Source organism: Dama dama, chromosome 27 (assembly GCF_033118175.1).
Source record: "Dama dama isolate Ldn47 chromosome 27, ASM3311817v1, whole genome shotgun sequence".
Taxonomy (NCBI): domain Eukaryota; kingdom Metazoa; phylum Chordata; class Mammalia; order Artiodactyla; family Cervidae; genus Dama; species Dama dama.
The window spans coordinates 52,938,185-52,960,357 of NC_083707.1; the positions used below are offsets into that span (position 1 = coordinate 52,938,185).

Genomic DNA, 22,173 nt, shown 5'->3' on the forward strand with positions numbered 1-22,173 from the left:
AGATACCATTGCAGAATTTTAACAGAAATAGGGGCTGACCAGATTCATGTTAGCAAAGGCACCTGTGATGAGATGTTCTGTAGTTTATATTGCACTCTTATCTGATATATATATTGTAATATGAAGTGATGAATTAGTGCTTTAAAATAAAAGCTAGCTTAAATATTAGCCAGATAAAATGTTAGAGTATAAATAGTTTACAGGGATAACTGGATCTGTTTGGGTGCATATTAGATTATCACCATTGAGAATACTGCTGATGCTGCTGCTAAGTCACTTCAGTCATGTCCAACTCTGTGCGACCCCATAGACGGCAGCCCACCAGGCTCCCCCGTCCCTGGGATTCTCCAGGCAAGAACACTGGAGTGGGTTGCCATTTCCTTCTCCAATGCCTGAAAGTAAAAAGTGAAAATGAAGTCGCTCAGTCGGGTCCAACTCTTAGCGACTGCAGCCTACCAGGCTCCTCTGTCCATGAGGTTTTCCAGGCAAGAGTACTGGAGTGGGGTGCCTTTGCCTTCTCTGATTGAGAACACTACTGTTATTCAAATAATATATCCCCTAACACAGAGAATGAATGATACTGTCAAATGAGGAATTTATTAATGTTTGAAATATTAGCTAGGTAACCTACAGTAATCCAAAAACACTTCTTTCTGTTTGTTTATTTTTGCTTAGGTGGAATGGGCTAGGGGAAAGAGTGTTGGGTTTTTAGTATGGTAATAGAGGATTTATCCTAGCCCTTTTATCAGTTAACTTGGGTTCAGCTCAGCTTTATCATCTCTGAAAAGAGAGCAACAGTATCCCTGCCAACCTCACAGAGTTATTACAGTAATCAAATATGATCATTTATTTTTATGACACTTTAAAATATTGGGCATTTTATACTTTTCTATGTATTTTTATTATTTAAACAGTAGCCAAAATAAACATTACTTATTTTCTTTATTGGATACAGTGAAAATGACAGACTTGTTATCTATCTTTTAAGTTTTTCCTCATGGTTGTGTATTACAGCAAACCAATAATCAGGATTTATAGACAGCAGAAACCTCACATTTTTAAATATGGCAGATAGTTTTAACAGTTTATTCCATTTTTTAGATTCTGTACAGTGAAGTAGTTCTTTTTCTAATCTTTGCAATACCACCCCCCCAAAAAAAAAAATCATTACTTGCCAAACTGGATACTGCAGTTTATAGATTGTGGATGTATAATAATCCTTGAAAATGGTATTTGGGAAACATGGATGTTTGGAAACAAGTAGCGCATGTAGTCAGTACAGTTAACAAAGTTGTGTTCATTTATTTTTGCAGCTTACATCTTGTTTTATACCTTGGACAAGAACATTCCAATTGATGACTGGATTATGGAAACAATCAGTGGAGACCGGCTTACCCATCAAATCATGGATCTCAACCTGGACACTATGTATTACTTTCGAATTCAAGCACGAAATGCCAAAGGAGTGGGGCCTCTCTCGGATCCCATCCTCTTCCGGACTCTGAAAGGTTTGAATCATTTCTTGTCATTTCCTTTTCTTTCTTTTTTTTGTCCTATGGAGTGGTTATAAAATAGTTTTGGAGTCTGTTTAGGGAATTACCTTAAACCATCTCTGTTGGCACCATGACTACAGTGAACATTCAAAAGAAGTTAAAATGCAAATTAAAACCAAAATGAGATATCACCTCAAGCCTGTTAGAATGAGTGTCATCCAAAAGACAAGAGACAACAAATGTACCTTGGCTATGGAGAAAAGAGAACCCTAGTGCACTGTTTGGGTATGTAAATTGGTGCAGCCACTATGGAAAACAGTATGGAGTTTCCTCAAAAAATTACAAATAGAAATACCATATGATCTAGCAATTCCACTTCTGGGAATATATTCAAAGACGAAAACATAACTCTCTAAGATACCTGCATCCTGATGTTCATAGAAGTATTATGTACAACAACCAAGACATGGAATCAACATAATGTCCATTGATGGATATAATGGAATATGTATATACACACACATATATGTAATGAAATATATATATAATGGAATATTACTCAGCCATACAAAAAACCATGGAAATTCTACCATTTGTGACAGTATGAATGGACCTTGCAGGTGTTATGCTAAATGAAATAAGTCAGAAAGACAAATGCTGTATGACGTCACTTATATATGGGACCTAAACAAACAGATAAACACCAAACTCAGAAAAAGAGATCAGATTTGTGGTTATCAAAGGTAGGAGGTGATGAGGGAAGGATTTGGAGGAAAGTATAAGGCACAAACTTTCAGTTATAAGAGATGTAGGTACTAGGGAGGTAATAAACACATGATAACTATAGTTAACATGCTGTCTAATATACAGGAAATTTGTTAAGAGAGTAGATTCCAATAGTTATGAAAATTTTTCCTTTTTATTGTATTTATACAAGATAATGGTTATTAACTAAAGCTATTATGATAATCATTTCACAATAAATGTAAATAAATCATCTTGCTGTATATCTTATACAGTGATGTGGAGTTTCCCAGTTGGCACTTGTGATAAAGATTCTGCCTGCCAATGCAAGAGATGCAGGTTTGATCCCTGGGTTGGGAAGATCCCCTGGAAGAGGGCATGGCAACCCACTCCAGTATCCTTGTCTGGAGAATCCTATGCACAGAGGAGTCTAGCGAGCTACAGTCCATAGGGTTGCAAAGAGTTGGACACAACTGAAGTAACTTAGGACGCATGTCAGATATTTCTTAAATAATTGAAAAAAAAAATGGAAACTGGAACAAATAAGATAAAAGATAATTAAAAGTTACCTCTTTTATGCTGAAAGCCAGCATGTCAAGGAAATATCTATTAAGTTATTACATTTTCTGTCATCAGCACAAAGTAGACATATTTAACTTGACATTTTTTCCGTTACACTCTTGTTGGAATTTTATATTGATTTCAAGTGTATGCGCTCTATTCAAAATATAATGAAACACTTTAACCATTGTATTTAAGGGATAAAAATTAAAAAGCATTTTATTGCATGAACTGCATGCATGCTATCTAGTACCAAGTTTAAGTATTTCCTTTCAGGAACTAGTGTCCTTATATATTAAAAAGAAATTTTGGTATAGCAAGACAGAAAATCTCAAACAAAATTAATTTTTTAAAGGACACACAATAGCAGCATGAAAGAAAATCTTGCATCATGATTACTAGAAGAGAACTCTACATGCTTACAAGTATAAAAATCACTGCTCAATTTAAGGATAGTTGTATGTTTATACAGAAAAATAAAAGGCCTAAGAATAGTGACTACCTCATAATGATCTTCATATAATTTCTTTCTGTTTTAGAGCACAATATTAATTTTTTTTGTGGATGAATGATTTCAAGAGCCTCTATTATTTAGCAATTGAAAATAATTCAGATGTTCCATAGTTGATATTTAGAGATGTATGTTTAAGGTATGATATGTGTTATTGTTGCTAAGTCATGTCCAACTCTTTACCACTCCATGGACTGCAGTCCACCAGACTCCTCTGTCCATGGAATTTCTCAGGCAAGAATACTGGAATGGGTTTCCATTTCCTTCTCCAGGGGATCTTTCTGACCCAGGGATCAAACTCATGTCTACTGCTTGGCACACAGATCCTTACCATCTGAGCCACCATGGAAGCCTTTAAAAAAGGATACTTGGTTTTTAAACCCCTTACCACACTATGCCTAGATATCTGTCTGAAACCTTAACAAAACATGATGGCAAGCAACTGACAAATTAGAAAGACACATCTGGGTTGACATTTTTACCCATTTGCTTGGATAAACTAAAGAAGAGACTTAGAATAACTAGATAGTCCGTTTCTCAGTTCTCCTAGGAAAAATACTCTAGTAAACAGTAGACTTTTGGATTCTGGTGATTGAGCTCTTCAAAAGCTAGATTTGGTAGCAGCTAATCTGAAAGTTTGCCAAGAACATGCAAATAAGCATTCAGCCTAAGCCTACATGACAGCTCTTTAAGGACAGAGTAGAAGTTGGAAGGAAGGCAAGAGAAAAATGAGCCAATCTTCGCCTATCCAGGTTTTTAGGACTTCATGTCTAAATCAGATTTCACTCCAAATGAACAACTGAAAGGAAACCAGTTATTCATTTTGTGGGAGCATGAAATGTAACTAGATGATGTTTCACAAATGTTTCATCTTTATCTATAGACAAGTGCCAAACTAATTTCATGCTCACAGTGTATGCCAACTATAGATCTCATAGAGGGTTTAAGATAACTTAAGACATCCAAATGTATTAAGCAGCAGAGAGGTGAGTTATCTCAGGATTTATAGGCCCACATTGTTCACCATCCTGTAGATTATTTAATGAACTCCATATCCCATTTGGTACTGTTTACCCTTAAGTGCCCTGAACTCATCCATGAGATGTTTAAGAACAAATTCAAGATATGTTATATGTCACAATAGTCCATAAGGGTTATTTCTAATATCCTGATTTGAATGTTTAAGATTATCTACCCAAAGTATATCATATTCCATTAATAGACAATTCGATTTTTATGCTGTCTTGTGCTGTGCTTAGACGCTCAGTCGTGTCCTACTCTTTGCAACCCCATGGACTATAGCCCCTCAGACTCCTCTGTCCATGGGGATTCTCCAGGCAAGAATACTGCAGTGGATTGCCATGCCCTCCTCCAGGGAATCTTCCCAACCCAGGGATCAAACCCCAGTCTCCCACATTGCAGGCAGATTCTTTACCATCTGAGCCATGAGGGAAACCCATGGTCTTATAGGAAACTAAGTTTCGGATGTCTTAAGTGTGTTTTAAATGATTCAGACACTGATGTTGCCTATCTTTATCAACAATTGATATTGCATAGGCATGAACCTTATATATGTGTCACATGACAGATAGTCTAAAGTAAATAAATTACTCGTCGTAAGAGATTTGAAGCCACAGTGGACCACATCTACACTAAAGATAAAATGCTCTCTGATTTAAGATTTTCCGTTTCCAAAGCTGCTTCAAAATATAAGGCCTCTGTTCATCAGAATGTAATGTCTGACAGACAGAAAGGCTTCCTTGTTGCCCTGAAGCTGGGGAAACCCTCAGTAGTCTATGAGAGTTGCAAATTATGCCTTAGTCAGTCGTTAACAGCATCATTTTCTCATACTCAGTCTTTGTAAAGATAGAAGCATTTTCTACTAGAGAGTAAGGTTTTTCTATTTTTGTTTTGGCCACCAGTCAGAGAAGTACAGGAAACTCAGTCTGTAATCATTGGTTAAATAAAAGGATACTTATAACTTAAAAGGGATTAAATTATCATTGCCTTTTTTTTTTGTACATGCATTGTACAACATTGTACATACATGTGGTAGATCTGATTCTTTCTTTGGAATGTTAATTGGAAGAACCTTGAACTTCATTCTCTGACCACAGAGGACTCTCCCTTCTCCAGATTTCGCATTATGATACCTGCACACTAGAGAAACCTCAGAAGATATCTGAAATGTATATTTATTTCTGCCCATCATGTGAGTCGTTCCTTCTAGTAAAGTAAAACTCTGTGTTGGACTGTCAGGTAATAAGGAGGAAGGACGTTCCTGATGGAGTAGATCAAAGAGGGCATCTGTGGAGAGATGAAGTCATCTCCTGCACAGGGAAGCAGAGTCTTCAGCGGTGGAACAGCAGGAGTGTATGGTCTCTTTCCTGGGTCTCCATTGCCATTCTGAAATGTGCATCTCTCCCATGCAAGGATATGGAACTGAAAGCTGTGTTCCAGAATACAAAAAGTTTCAGTTTTTAAATAAAACTAAATTATTTATTAGAATTTGTTAGAATTTTCTGACAGAGTACATGATACTCATGATAGGTGACAGGAGGAATTAAAAATTCAAGGCATAAAATTATAATACTTTGGCATCTGTTTTTAATTGTAGAGAATCACTATTTTCTTTAATAAAAAGTACTTATTAGGACACATTTAGTCCCTGTTGGGAAATATTCTTTAGTATTATTCACCATACATGTATTTATTTGTTACTTGCCAAAAATTTCTTGAACTACAGGTAATGCATTATGTAATTAAAGACAAAGGGAGAGATGAAGAATGGCAATAAGATGAGACCACTTTTCTTCTCTTATTTTTAATATCATTCCAAAAAGTTCTCGCCTAAATATGAGATGCTGATTCAAGTAGTTTCTCAAGTGTGTTCTGGTCTGACTACCAAACCTTTCCCTTCCTGGCTTGTTTGGTCGTATAGACCCTGACATGCCTTTCCTCATTCTTACTGAACACTTGGTGTGGCCCTTCTTAGAGCAAAGTGTTCTTCCTTAAAAGCTACATTAGGATCGTTTCTCTCTACATAACCAATAGATAATGCATTTGCTTCTCAAAAGTACCTCTCATCAACAATTCCCTAATACTATAAGAAAATATATTTTGAGACATCATTAGTGTTGATTGGGAAATGGGAGAGAAAAATTAAGATACCCATTAAACTGTAATGATTATATTTGAAAAGACTGGATTAGATGACCTGGGGAGTTGAAAATTGTTAAATCTTGAAGAGATACAAAGACAGTTATAAAACTTATTTAAAGCTTGTTGAATCTTAATCTAATAAGCATGCTTTTATACACCATGTTCCAAAAGTGATTCATAATTCAGTCTTCTACTTAGTAAGATATCTTTCCTGGTTTATCTTTTTCATAGAATATGCCTCTGTATTATTTGAAAATGAAAGAAATTGCAAATGGTCTCTGGTTTAGGACTTTGTCCTTCTGTGATATAGCATTTATAAACTCTATATTTGAAAGTGGTTTTTACTAACAGCATTATTATTTAAGTATTTTGATTCTATATTTTCTTTTGGACAATGATTTGTATTCTTTCAATTAAAATAAAAAGGAAGGACTGCCACCTAAAAGATATTTGCTTTAAGTATTTTTCAAACAATGATGACGGATTTGCTATGAGACCACCACATGTAATGAGAAAACTGAATAGATTATAGGTTGCTGCCCTTCAGAATCTATTATATTTTTCTCTATCTGACTTTGAGACATCTACAAAAAGCAAACCAGCAAATATGGTAGCCTAAGTGTTTGACTGCAATTAAGTGAGTTAAATAAACCCAGAAGACTCAAAGATCAAAGAAAATCAAGTGTAGGTGAAATAAGTCTAACTGATGGAAACTTACAGAGATCTATGTTAGTCAAAATGTCATTTCACAATTTCTAGGAACGCAGTGTTTCACAGATTTACCTCATATATAGTTACATTTGGTTAACAGAAGCCACTTTTCAAAATTTTAGAGATACCTTAAAATCTGACAAATTATTTTCAAGAACGGTATACATTATTCTGTATATGACCAACCTAGACAGCATATTAAAAAGCAGAGGCATTACTTTGTCAACAAAGGTCCATCTAGTCAAAGCTATGGCTTTTCTAGTAGTCTTGTATGGATGCAAGAATTGGACTATAAAGAAAGCTGAGCACCAAAGAATTGATGCTTTTGAACTGTGGTGTTGGAGAAGACTCTTGAGAGTCCCTTGGACAGCAAGGAGATCCAACCAGTCCATCCTAAAGGAAATCAGCCCTGAATATTCATTGGAAGGACTGATGCTGAAGCTGAAGCTCCAATACTTTGGCCACCTATGCAAAGAACAGACTTACTTGAAAAGACCCTGATGCTGGGAAAGATTGAAGGCAGGAGGGAGGAGAAGGGGACGATAGAGGATGAGATGGTTGGACGGCATCATCGACTCAAAGGACATGAGTTTGAGTAAGCTGTCTGAGTTGGTGATGGACAGGGAGGCCCGGCGTGCTGTAGTCCATGGAATCACAAAGAGTCGGACATGACTGAGCGACTGAACTGACTGACCGATACATAATTCATTTAAAATTGTCAACAGTTCAAGACCTTGCCTCACAAGATTTAAAATCAAACCATTCAGATTAAACTTTATGATATTTTATTACTTTACCCTGTTCCTGTGAGAATTGGTTAAGTTCTCTTGTTGAAAAACTAAAAATGAATACAAGAAAATAGCCTCCTTAACTTATTTAAAATATATGGATGACAATTACTTGGTAATAGCATGCATTTATTACTGTTAATTGTATTATTAAACTTGCATGATAATAATTTTGAGTTTGTGTTTAGAGGACTCTTACAAATAACATTTTTTATAACACATTCACACAGCAAAATATTACTCTCAAATTCTTTCTTTAATTTAATTGAAATAATCACAGTAACCGACTCCTTATCAATTTTATTTCAATAGGGCATTGGCCTTGATATGAGAACTCACTAATAAAACCATTGACTAGAAATGTCACCTTTCTTGATGGAAACTGCCAATATCTAATAATATTATTTCTCTTTCCTCCACAGTGGAACACCCTGACAAAATGGCTAATGACCAAGGTATGGTGGTTTTCATCTGTCATTTTTCCCTCCTTGAGTCAATGCTGTCTTTTAGAAATGTCAGTCATTATTTCATTTTCTTCTTCCTACCTGGGCCATACATACACCTGATGAAGCAGACTCTAGTGTGATAATTAATCTTGTTAATGAAGTTCTGCTTGGCTGAGGTTTCAGCTCTGATAGGGAGGATGTAAATTTTCTTGAGAGGAAATTGTTTTGTCTCCATTCTGAAGGACCAATTAAAATGTCAAGCTTCTTTGTATGAAATAAATTTTTAGTCTCTGTCTGCACTTCTGAATAATTCACATTAAGTATAATTAAGCTCAGCATAATTTTCAAGCTGCTCTTGCACCCTTTCATGAGCTCTGGATTAAAGTTCTGTAGCTCGACAGAGAAAACCCATAAATCATGTGTGCTTTTCCTCTGCAATGAGCTTCTTCTCATACATAAAAACAAAGTTAGGTCAACTTTTTTTTAGGGCAATACTTTTGTTCATTTTGAAGCCAGAAAGTTTCCATTTTAAGAATAAGGAGCCAGTTTGACTTGCAGTATTTTGTCCTCCTTCCATTCATTTGCTAAAAGCTGATTTGTGTAGAGAAACAGAGATGGTTTTACACAAAGGAAAATGGAGATAAATCACATCCATCAATTCTCAGGTAGATAGGAATTTATTCCCATGATTTGCAGACTGATATATTAAGATTCCATTATTTTTGCATGAAGGATAATTAGTAGAATGCCAAAGGAAAAAAAAAAAGAATAGTTTATGCATTTGATTTTTATAGGATGTTATAGTCTTCAAAAAGAGAGCGTTTGGAAATGCTCATGACTGGTGACCGTTGGTGTTTTGGGTATTGATTCAGAGCTCACAGCTTGTGTAATTGTTTCCTGCTTGAGACATTATAATCAATATAACCTCCCTACCATCATCATGTCTCATAAGGCATCATGGTGTAGACTGTGGGAAAATATGCTTTTCAACAAGAATACTTTTCAACTGTTGACAAATACTAAGAATCTGAATGTTGTTTCACTAACAGTAGCAGATTGTCTCCATGAGCAGTATTTTATTTAATGACCCGGTATTCAGGTTTATCTCTGGGTCCTTATATCATTCCTCTGCTTAAGAGAACATGGCCAATACTTCATACAGGCAGGACCAGAAATGATGCAACACACAGAAATGTACACCCAGGGTTAAAGTTTCCATTAATCATTCCCTGATAGCTCAGTTGGTAAAGAATCTGTCTGCAATGGAGGAGACCCCAGTTTGATTCCTGGGTCAGGAAGATCCGCTGGAGAAGGAATCGGCTACCTGCTCCAGTATTCTTGAGGTTCCCTGGTGGTTCAGCTGGTAAAGAATCCGCCCGCAATGTGGGAGACCTGGCTTTGATCCCTGAGTTGGAAAGATTCCCTGGAGGAGGGAAAGGCTACCCATTCCAGTATTCTAACCTGAAGAATTCCATGAACTGTACAGTCCATAGGGTCGCAAAGAGTCGGACATGACTGAGCAACTTTCACTTCACTTAATCACCTATATATTCCTACTCTCTTACACTTAAAATATTTTCATAAGACAAGTATCTACTAAACAGTAATATTTGTAAAGCCACTAATGATAAGTAATTGGCAGTTAGCATGTATTTTATTAGGTAAACTAAACATTAGTGCTATCTAAATTCAAGCTGGAATAGTTAATTAGCGGAATTTATAATTTCAATTAAAAATAATTTTTAAAACTTTGCATAGCTTTCTTAATTTAAATGAATTTGGAGCTTCCACAGGCAGACAACTCCTAATTTTTTAAATTATGTTTAGAAAAAGTATACATATAGAGAAAGAAAATATGAAAACATTTTTTAAATAACTGAACCAGATGAAAAGTTACATTATTAGCCATTTGAGTGATAGTATGCTAAAGCTTCTCAATGTAGTGGATTTTCAATTGTTTCTGGATCCCTTTTAATTTTTTTTGCTGTTATTTGTTAATTGGTAATAATATTTTCAGCTACCAAGAAATATATTTTGTACAGTGTCTTTGGTCACACACTCTCCATGGATTTTACTCAGATCCTCACATTGCCTGTGAAATCAGATCAATTACTTGGAACAAAAGGAATTCCCAAGAATTATTGCCAGTGGCTGTGTTCATATATTCGGGCAATTGTTCTTTTTCTTCATCTAATATTACTTATACTACTTGGTCCCTTACTCAAACACAAGTGGTATACAGTTGGTCAAATTGATAGGTTCTAAATTTTACATCAAACTCTAATTACTTGTAAAATTGAGAGGGAGTGACAGTGTGTAATTTAGTGGTTATAAGCCAGATCTTTAAATTCTTACAAAGAAAGCATATAAAATTTGTTGGCCATCCAAAACTCTTTGAAAACAAAATCAGACTTAGTACTCGAAAAATAACCCAGTTTAAAGATTCCTTTAAAATTGATGGGAATAATAGGAAAAGGCTGCTCTGAAGATCCCCACTCTTGGTACACAGCAAATCAGCTGGATATGCATTATTGTGCGCTCTGTTAGACCAATTTGTCCCCTTCCCATGGTGAAATGATCCTACAGTTATATTTATGACAAGCGCTGAATTTCTGTTGAGAGATAATTTGCTCAGAGAGAAAATTTAGCACCCTGGGTCAGAGGTAACCTTGCAAAGATGAATCCTAAATAAAAAAGCAGGAGGTCAAGTTTGACTCATGAGAAAAACTGAGAAAAGTTTCGATTGTTTTTAGAAAGTGTCACTGTGATCTCTTGTCACAGTTACCTTTTCTTGGTATTTAATATCTGCCCTGAAGAACGTAAATATGAAAACAAAACGTCAGTTATGTTTGAGTCGCTTCTGATTGGGGGGAAATGTTTTCTTCTGAGTAATGGCAATGCTAGTATGAAAATGATGGATGATTTACATAGAACTCCTTTTCCCCTTCATGTAAGAGTAAATTGATCAGATCTAGCATTTTCACATCTCTTTTTCCACATCTTAATTATTTCTCTAGTCTCTTGTAGGCACAAGCAGCCAATAAGTTTTAAAGTAATCATGGGATTTTAGAGGTTAATTGCAGATTTACTCTTTCCAGAGGGTAAGTTTTAAAGTAATCATGGGATTTTAGAGGTTAATTGCAGATTTACTCTTTTAGAGGGTCAGGTAGGGAAGGGAAAGTGAGTGTGTCTCTGTCTGGGTGGGTGTGTATAATGGTAAAATTAATCCTTATGAAGCTCTCAGCACCAGTTGCCATTCGGAGAGCTTAACATGTACTGACTAACTTAATCCACATAACAATGTGTGTGTACTAAGTTGCTGCAGACATGTCTGATCCTTTGCGACCCTATGAACTGTAACTCACCAGGTTCCTCTGTCCCTGGGATTCTCCAGGCAAAAATACTGGAGTGGGTTGCCATGCCCTCTTCCAAGGGATCTTCCTGACCCGGGGATCAAAGCCACACCCTTTTCATCTCTTGCACTGGCAGGCAGGTTCTTTACCACTAGTACCACCTGGGGATACTGTGGGAGATAAACTGTCATTTTCCCCAGTTTACTGATAAAGAAGCTGAAGCTCACAGAGTCCAAGTCGTTTGCCTATAGACACACAGCTGGTAAGCAGCCAGACCATGATTCAAACGCAGACAGCCATCTTCCAAAGCCCCTATTTTGAACAACCACGTGTATCCACCACTACATGCTACATATACATATACACAACCACACAGGAGGTCATCCTGTAAGTGGGAAGCGGCAGCACTGAATATATGATCCTGATAGTCCCTTACCTCAGGAAACACAAGCGTGGTGCTATCCCTACTGCCTTGGTCAGCTCGAGCGGCCAATACAAAACACCACAGTCTGGGTGTGTTAAGTAACATGTATTTTCTCATAGTTCTGGAGGCTGGAAGTCTCAGATCAGGGTTTGGCAGGGTCGGTGTCTGGTGAGAGCTCTCTTCCTGGCTTGCAGACTGCTGCCTTCTTGCTGTATTGTCCTCACAGGGTGGAGAGAGAGAGAGTGAGCTCATGACCCCCGCTTATAAGGATGCTAATCTTATTGGATCAAGGCCCCACCCTTATGACCTCATTTAACTTCAAGTACTTCTGTAAAGACCTGTATCTCCTAATATAGTCACACTGGGTGTCACAAATTCAACATATGAATTTGGAGATGGGGAGGACATAATTCAGTACATACCATCTACTTTCAAAACCAAAACTGTTCTTTCACTGGTTCTCTTTCCAGATTTTCAAATGAGGAAGCAGACAAAATTGTTGTGCAGGTCACTCAGATATAGTGTCAGGAAGAGTTGGAACTCAAACATGTTTATCTCTGACTCCCAGAGTATGCTGTCTTTCCTTTGTAGACTGTTGCCCTATTTATGAAAAAATTGGCCTTTGTTTTTCTACAATCAGCTTAAACCTTTTAGATCTTCAAACAGAAGCATTTATTAAAGCCTCTTCTTTGGGGATCACGGTGGAGGACAGCCATAACTATAAAGTGTGACCAATTCTCGAAAGTAATTATTAGATCAAACTTTCAATCGTAACTGATTGCTTTTGTATCCTTGAGCAAGTGAAAGGAAAGGCAGTTGCACAGTCGTGTCTGGTTCTTTGTGACCCCATGGACTGTAGCTTGCCTGGCTCCTCTGTCTATGGAATTCTCCAGGAAAGACCACTGGTGTGGGTTGCTATTTCCATCTCCAGGTGATCATTCTGACCCAGGGATCCAATCTGGGTCTCCTGCATTGCAGATGTATTCTTTACCAACTGAGCCACTAGGGAAGCATTTAACCCCAAAATGTCATCCTCTGTGTTGAGGTGTCGATAATGTAAAAACTAGTATTTCTTAGCATGAACACAAATGGTTTCAATTTCATATGTGCTTCTGTGCTTGCCCATCCGGGGCAGTAGTGCAGGTTCTGTGGTCATGACATAGTGCCATAAAGAGGAATCCTCATGAAATGATCTGTATGATGATATGAATTATGAGGGAAAATGGCTTGCTTCGAGCACCGTCACGTATCTTTAATTCACCACGGCCTGCAGAGCGGGTGATGTAAAACAGGAGACCTGGAAAAGAGGCATAAATTCACAGGCCAGTTTTCAGATCCAGATGAAGGCGGCCTGCTGAGAATTGCCCTCCCACTGCCGAGAGAGAATTACACTCCTCTGAATGGTGGTAAGGGCTGGTAACGCTCCAGGCTTTTCCTTCAGCTCAGTGGGTGATGGAAGAGAACCAGAACGCGATCGGATGCCGGAGATGCTAGCACCATGCTGATGCTGTGAGCTCCCATGCGGATTTGGGCATGTGACTGAACTCCTCTCAGCATCCTCACCTGTAAAATGATGATTTAGTCCAAATGGTCTTTGATTTCTTTTAAGTTTAAGATGATCAAATTTTAGAATTGGTGTTAGAAAAATAAAGCCCAGGCACAGCATCTTCGCGTCGGGTCGCCCTTCGCACGTCAGCATTCCCACTGTCTATCTGCCACTCTTCTGTGAGTTGTGCCTGCACTAGCACATTTAGTTCTCACAACATCCTTACAGATGCAGAAAGTAAAACTCTTAAGAGGTTAAATCTTGCCCAAAGACTCACAGTATGTAAGGAGTTAGGCTGAGATATATACCCAGGCTAAGTAGCTTGAGAATCTCCGCTCAGAACCAATGTATAATTTCTGGAAATGCAGTAAGTTAATCAACTCCTACTTTGTTATCAAAAAAGTGAAACTTACACACCCTTCCCATAAATTCCCCCAGTTTAAAGGCCTTTGTGTTTCCTCAGTAGGGTATTCAGGCCAAGTCCTTGACATCACACCTGCCATTTTCCACCTCAACAGGTTTAATCTCATGAATAAACAGAATGTTAATTGTTTCCAGTTTTAGGGAAATAAGCTTTTCAAGGCAGTCTAGTCAAGCTTGGAATTTAGTTAATGTAATTCTGATTTTGCAGGATTTGGATCAGAGGAGCCAGGCTGCTGTTTGAGAAATTGACACCTTTAGCACCTTTTGATGGGAGTCATTTAATTGAAAATGAAAACCTCTTTTTACCCTGTTATCCTGTGTAATTTCAACTCACTTTATTAGTCAACTGCTTGCTACACTCCCTTGAAAAAAACTACTCTCACATGTGTTTTTCTCAGCTCCAGAATTTTGCAATTCTGGAAATTATAGTGTTAAAAAGGCCCCAAATGAGTAATGTGCATTTCATAAAATATCCTATCCCCAGCAAGCAACCAAGAAACTGCCTAGTCAACCTCTCAGAAGTTATTAGGTTTTAATAGGTAACTTTGAAAGAAAAAAAAAAAAAGTACCTAGTGCTCACAGGAGTTAACATGATTCATGGCATAGTTTTAATCTTCTCAGACCTGAAAGCTAGACATTTTCATTAATAAGCCCTCAGGTATCTTAAGCAAGTTCTTATTGTCAAGCCCCCTGTGATGCCAAAGGTCCTTCTTCGTCATAGACATGGGCCAAATATTAAGTTCCTAGCTTTATTTTCTTCCTGCTTTATCATCCTGGATTCTGCCTCATCAGTTTTCTTCCTGAAACACAGATGGCTCACTGTTACTTGCAGAATGAAGTCAGTCCTTTGACATCAAGGTCCTGGTTGTCTGACCTCAAATTTCCCCTTCTAGACTCACAACCAGTTTATCCCTCCACGAATGTCACTGTCTATTAGCAAAGATCCACAAATCACTCTGGACAAAAAATATTTTTAGAACTCCATGCTCTAACTCCTGCTGTCCTTTTAGCCTTAGCAGCACATTCTCCCTTTCTGAGATGAGTCCTTATCTTTGAAGGCTTCTTCTCAATTGTCTTTTGTCCAAGAAGTCTTTGTTACCTTTCTGGCCATTTATTCTTCTGTGTGTCCTTAACACCCAGTGTAGTCTCTGCTATGCTGTTTGTTTCTTATAGTTCATCTATGTATGTACCCCAATGTCTTGGCCAGGTTGTAAATTCTTTGGTGGCAAAGGGCTAGTCTCTTTCACATTGTCATCTCTGCCTCCCTACACCCCCAATCTCTAGTTATGAACCTATCATATTATAGTTGACCAATAAGAGTTTGTTGAATTGAATTATGACACAGATATTTGGGAAACAGAGTGATCTGGAAAGGTAGACTTTACCATCTCATTCAAAGTATTGTTTGGAAAAACCCACAAGTAATAGAGCTCATGCCTGCGGGGTACTGTGCAGTCAGCCCTCCCTATCTTCCTGTTCCAAACCTGCAGATTCAGCCAGCGTTGAATCCTGCCCTGTGTTTACCTATTATATTTGAGCATCCATAGATTTTGGCCTCTGAGGCAAGTTCTGGATCTGATCCCTGCAGGTATTGAGGGATGACTGTATAGGCGATTGATCTCGGGGGGGATGAAAAAGATATGAAAATATTTTTTCCAGCAGGGGAAATGTATCTTCAATATTTATCTGTTAAATTAAAGCTGAACAGAAAGACAAGTTCTCTGTGATTCAGGAGAAGGTGGTCACATTTGTAGATGATTTTGATCCACTGGGTCCTTTTCTTGACCTTCACCCTCTCTGTGAAGGTTCTTCATCCTCCTCACCTTTCTTGACCTTCTCTGTCATTTACTGTCAGAGGAAATGTATACACTTGCCATTCACCAGCTGCTCATGATCCTGAGTGTGTAAAGAACAAAATCAAAAGTAGTGGGTGCAGATAAGTTTTTGAAATTCCAAATGTGCGATATGAAAACAATTGGACTCACTTTTGACAACCTGTTTAAAACTTGTTTGCCTAGCACTCTTCTGGGTGTGATGAAGCATAAGAAAGAAGTATGGTTCCATGGGTTCATTTTCAAAAAGATACTGTACAGTTAGGATGTAAAGACTAGCATCCCAATATGGAAAGTGTGAAATGCTAAAGCAGGTGGTACTATCTGCATATGTATGTTATGGGGTTTCAGATAGGAATCACTGTGAGTAGTAGCAGAAAAGACTTCTTAAGATTCAGTAGTTTAAATATATGAGTAAAACTTGAGTCAGCACAAATGACTACAGAGGGAAAATGACTTTAACTTTTACTCAGAAAAACCCTAGAATGGGAAAAGCAAGAAGCTGCCCAAAGAATGAGGATTGCAAAATATGTTCAGGGCGTAATTAGGGCACCACTGTACAGACTAGAACATTGGGGTTGAGATAAATTGGTAACAGGGCTTTTGCTGTTTCTCTCTGCTCTAACATAGCAGTTCTCAGGGCTGTTTACTCTGAAATACGTCAAGTGCCTGCTGTTTACACTGACTCCTGAAGACCAGCAGTGTTCCCCTGCATCCGGAATCCCGCAAACCCCATTCACTCTTGACCGCTGATGCTGATCAAACATTGTTTGAGGGGAACAGCATCAGTGAGAGTGTGGGTCGGGGCGAGGAAAGGAAAATTTGGAATAGGAACAGGGTCTCACTCTCCATCATCAACTCTTTAAAGAGCTTTCCTAGCTCTTTTGGCCCACTTCTCTCACGCCTTTTCTGAAGGGTCCCCTTCACTTGTCGCAGCGCTTGGCGTGGTGACAGAGACTACTATTTCGTTTCTTTTCCAAAGTCCATTGTGTTTCGTGTGTCTTACTGAAAAGGGAGCTGCCATCTTAAGCCAAACCCGCACAGAAAAGCCCTCCCCCTCACACACCCTGATCAACTCTAGGATATGCTCTAAGTTCTGCCCACACTCACTCCCTCGTCATCTTTCATTTATTAAACTGTTCAATAATGGTAAAATCATCACATCAAAGTCAGACAGATTCAAGCACTTAAAAGGAGTATGTTAGTCAGTCTTTCTGAGCCACAGTTTGCTCATCTATAAAATGGAGCTAATAATGTCTACATCATCAATTTGTAATTAATGGTATCCTCACCCTATTTACTATAGGAGTCTTTCCTGTTGTATTTAATTTGTTCTTCACACTCAGCTAGAATCATCTCTCTAGAATGCATATTTGATTGAGTCACTGTTCTGCTTAAAATACCTTCAGTGGATCTGTCCCCTATAAGAAAAACTCTAGACTCTTTTGTAAAGCATAGAATGAGGTTTATGATTTCATCTCGGCCTCTTTCTCTAAGCTTCCCCAGTTCATTCTTCTCTGGTACTTTTACACTCATCTTTTAATTCCCAGGTGTCACCACTGAAAACTCAGGGGTCACCCTGAGTGATGTCGCCGCAGATGCCACCCCTGAAACACCTTCCATCATTTTCTAGGTGGAAATAGTCAATAGTCCTGTTTTGTCATGTGCACCTACTTAAAATCTTTTTTTTTTAACTTTTGAATTTTATAATGTAGTTGTTACTATTCACTTAACATATTTTCTCCCACTAGATTATGAACCTCTGCAGTAGTCCTTTTATATTACTAATGCTTAGAGCAGTGGGTGGTCCACTCAACACATTTGTGGGCTGGATGGATGGAGCATGGACAGATACATGAATGAAGAAGTTCTGTGCTCCAAGCATGTTGTTATTTCCACATCCTAACAGTGCAGCCAGCAGGACGCTCCCATTCCAGCTTTCATACTGCGGTTACAACTTCCCTGTAATAGTCACTTGGAGAAGAAGGAGCATTCATGCTCTTCTGTTACTTCTTGCTGTGCTACTTGGCAACTTCACTAACACACAACCATATCTCACACTGCCTTCTGGATAGACTTGTGGACCGTCCAGGCGAGGGAAGCTATAATGGACCCTCACAGACTTTGGGAATGGTTGCTCTTTTATAATCCACGTAATACCCAGCCTCACCTCCATGTTTCAGTCTGGTCAATGGACAGGCTCTTGGGAAGATCTAGTCACCCAGGGAAGAATGTTTAAAGAAACAGGATGCTTTTTAGATTTTCATAAACACTAGGCTGCCTCTAAAAATGATTTCTTAGACCCCTATGCTGGCCATTATTCCAGATACATTATCAGAAAGAATGTATTCAGAGAGATTCCTGTGAGAGGAAATGATTCAGAGACCATTTAGCTTTACCATATTAGTAATATTATTGGTATCACTGTTTTTTATTCTGTTAGCAATTAAATTTTAACAGAAGTTTTCTTCTAAGCTTATGTGAATGGTATTTGCACTAGCTAATAAACTTATTTGACTTTTCATAGGCGGGAGCTTATGGCATGTGTGATCAGGAGCAGTTGACACAAAAGTTTTCTTTTGTGACCAGATGAACTGACACAGACTAATCGTACTTTAAGTCATATATATCAGAATGTATGAGCTTCCCTTTCCTGAAACCTTTGATGAGGCTAACTGTTTCCTGTGAACAAAAGATCTCATTGATCTGAATGGTTCTGTTGGTCCCCTGATATTTGCCTTTTGAGTTTTTAATCCATTCTCCCTTGGAAGATGTTGAAAATGAGCCGTGTTAGAGTTCATAACAGTAACCAATGTTCTTCTGAAATAGATAAGCACATATATACGTGTTTATTTTATAATACTTATCACTTCAGTTCAGTTGCTTAGTCACGTCCAACTCTTTGTGACCCCACGGACTGCAGCATACCAGGCCTCCCTGTCCATCACCAACTCTCGGAGTTTACTCAAACTCATGTCCATTGAGTCAGTGATGCCATCCAATCATTCTCATCCTCTGGCATTCCCTTCTCCTCCTGCCTTCAATCTTTCCCAGCATCAGGGTCTTTTCTAAGGAAAATATTTTTCCTAGCATCATACATGCATATGTATTTCATAGATACAAGAATTTTTTCTTCTCTTTTCTTTGATTGACATCTGCCACATGCTTAGAAATCCAGACATGAGTTGGTCTGGACTAGTGCTGCTTTTTATCTGTATTTGCAAAAGATGAAAAGTGAAATGTTTGTAAAATTTTTCCTAGTTGAGAACATCACTTGCACAACTTTCTTTACACATCATTTGCCATGTTCCACAAAAGATTATGTGTGTGCTACAGGGAATCACTCCAATACTTTGGCCACCTCATGCGAAGAGTTGATTCATTGGAAAAGACCCTGATGCTGGAAGGGATTGGGAGCAGGAGGATAAGGGGACGACAGAGGATGAAATGGCTGGATGGCATCACCGACTCAATGGGCATGAGTTTGAGTAAACCCCGGGAGTTGGTGATGGACAGGGAGGCCTGGCATGCTGCGATTCACGGGGTCGCAAAGAGTCAGACACGACTGAGCAACTGAACTGAACAGGGAATCAGGACCCAGAATAAAACTGCAGTGTCAATCAAGAGTTAGGAATTAAGAGTTTATTTGTTTAAATTGTTCATGTCTAGAATAAATAAATTTCTGTTTTGTCCAGAAGTATCCTGATTGACACTTGGGTCCAGGCAAAATTGATAATGGCAGGTTGTTTCACCCTTAAAGTATTCTAATCTTCATAATAACTATATGTTCACTCTATTCATGACATTTGTATATGAAATTATAATCTTATATTTTATACTGATTTCTAAGGATTTTTAGAGGGCTTCTCTGATAGCTTAGTTGGTAAATAATCTGTCTACAATGCAGGAGACCCCGGTTTGATTCCTGGGTTAGGAAGATCCACTGGAGAAGGGATAGGCTATTCATTCCAGTAGGCTTGGACTTCCTTTGTGTCTCAGCTGGTAAAGAATCCACCTGCAGTGTGGGAGACCTGGGTTAAGAAAATGAATTTACTTCTTGTCAGAGCCTACTTTATTTATATTTTATGGCATAAAGGCAGAAATCAGAACCCCCCAAAGAAATGCCTCTCATGGTCAAGGAAAAGATGGACAATGGCTTATTTGGTTCTCTTGCACTGGGTCTGACGAGAGTAGGTCACCAAATGCCTTCCTGTTCCCATCAATTATTGCTCATAGACTTGCCACAGGACCCTTGAGCACAAAACCTCAATAACCCCCTTCATGGATCACAGCCTTGTGCTGGCAAAGGGGCTTGCATAACTCCATGGAGCTATGAGCCACGCTGTGCGTAGCTACCCAAGACGGACAGATCACAGTGAAGAGTTCTAATAACACCTGGTTCGCTGGAGGAGGGAATGGCAACCTACTCCAGTATTCTTGCCAGGAGAACCCCATGAACAGTATGAAAAGGCAGAAAGTATGACACCAGAAGATGAGCCCATCACCACCACCCCCGACCCCAGGTTGGAAGGTGTCCAATATGCTACTGCAGAAGAGCAGAAGGCAATTACTATAATAGCTCCACAAATAATGAAGAGGCTGGGCCAAAGTGGAAATGGTGCTCAGATGTGGATGGGTCTGGTGATGAAAGGAAAGTCTGATGCTATCAAGAACAATACTGCATAGAAACCTGGAATGTTAGGTCCATGAAGCACGGTAAATAACTGGACATGGCCAAGCAGGAGATGGCAAGAGTGAACATCAACATCTTAGACAGTGAACCAAGGTGGATGGGAACAGGTGAATTTAATTCAGATGCCCATTATATCTACTACTGTGGGCAAGAACCCCTTAGAAGTAGCAGAGGAACCGTCCAAGTTAACAGAAGTTCAAAATGCAGTACTTGGGTGCAGTCTCAAAAATGACAGAATGATCTCAGCTCATTTCCAAGGCAAACCATTCAAATCACAGTAATCCAAGTCTGTGCCCAAACAACGATGGTGAAGAGCTGAAGTTGCCTGATTCTGTGAAGATCTACAAGACCTTCTAGAACTAGCAGCAAAAAAAGAAAAAAAGTCCTTTTCATCTTACAGGATTAGAATACAAAAATAGGAAGTCAAGAGACCGCTGGAATAACAGGCAAGTTTGGCAGAAGGGCAAAGGCTAACAGAGTTTTGTTAAGAGAACACGCTGGTCATAGCAAGCACACTTTTTCCAGCAACATGAGACGACTCTACACATGGACATCACCAGACGGTGAATACCAAACTCAGACTGATTATGTTCTTTGCAGCCAAAGATGGAGAAGCTCTATACAGTCAGCAAAAACAAGACCTGGAGCTGACTGTGGCTCACATCATCAGCTCCTTATTGTGAAATTCAGGCTTAAATTGAAGAAAGTAGGGAAAACACTAGGCCATTCGGGTAAGACCTAAATCAAATCCCTTATGGTTATACGTAGAGGTGATTAATAGAATCAAGGGATGAGATCTGGGAGACAGAGTGCTTGAAGAACTAGGAGTAACATTGTACAGGAGGTGGTGACCAAAACCACCCCAAGGAAAAAGAAATGCAGGAAGGCAACGTGTTTATCTGAGGGGGCTTTATAAATAGCTGGAGAAAGAAGAGAAGCAAAAGGCAGGGGGAAAACTGAAAGATACACCCAACTTCAGAGTTCCAGAGAATAGCAAGAAGAGATAAGGTCTTCTTAAATGAATAGGGCAGAGAAATAGAGGAAAACAATGTCATGGGAAAAACTAGAGATCTCCTCAAGAAAATTGAAGATATCAAGGGAACATTTCATGCAAGGATGAGCATGTAAAGGACAGAAACAGCAAGGATCTAACAGGGGCAGAAGAGGCTAAGAAGATATGGCAAGAATACACAGAAGGACTATAAAAAAAGTCTTAATGACCCAGATAACCATGGTGCTGTGGTTACTCACCTAGAGCTGGATATCCTGGAATGTGAGGTCAGTCGGGCCTTAGGAAGCATTGCTATGAGCAAAGTTACTGGAAGTGATGGAATTTTAGCTGAATTATTTAAAATCATAAAAGAGTATGCTGTTAAAGTGCTGAACTCAATACGCCAGAAAATTCGGAAAACACACCAGTGGCCACAGGACTGGAAAAGGTCAGTTTTTCATTCCAATCTCAAAGAAAGGCAATGCCAAGAATGTT

General features: G+C 38.6%; 1 protein-coding gene across 1 annotated transcript in view; it reads left to right on the top strand.

Moving 5' to 3' along the window:
* DCC (DCC netrin 1 receptor) overlaps nucleotides 1-22,173 on the top strand; it is a 1,105,239-nt gene that overhangs the window by 968,717 nt on the left and 114,349 nt on the right. The window contains exons 20-21 of the mRNA XM_061130661.1: nucleotides 1,314-1,508; nucleotides 8,393-8,425. Coding sequence (XP_060986644.1) covers nucleotides 1,314-1,508; nucleotides 8,393-8,425 — 228 coding nt within the window. The remainder of the gene's footprint in view (nucleotides 1-1,313; nucleotides 1,509-8,392; nucleotides 8,426-22,173) is intronic.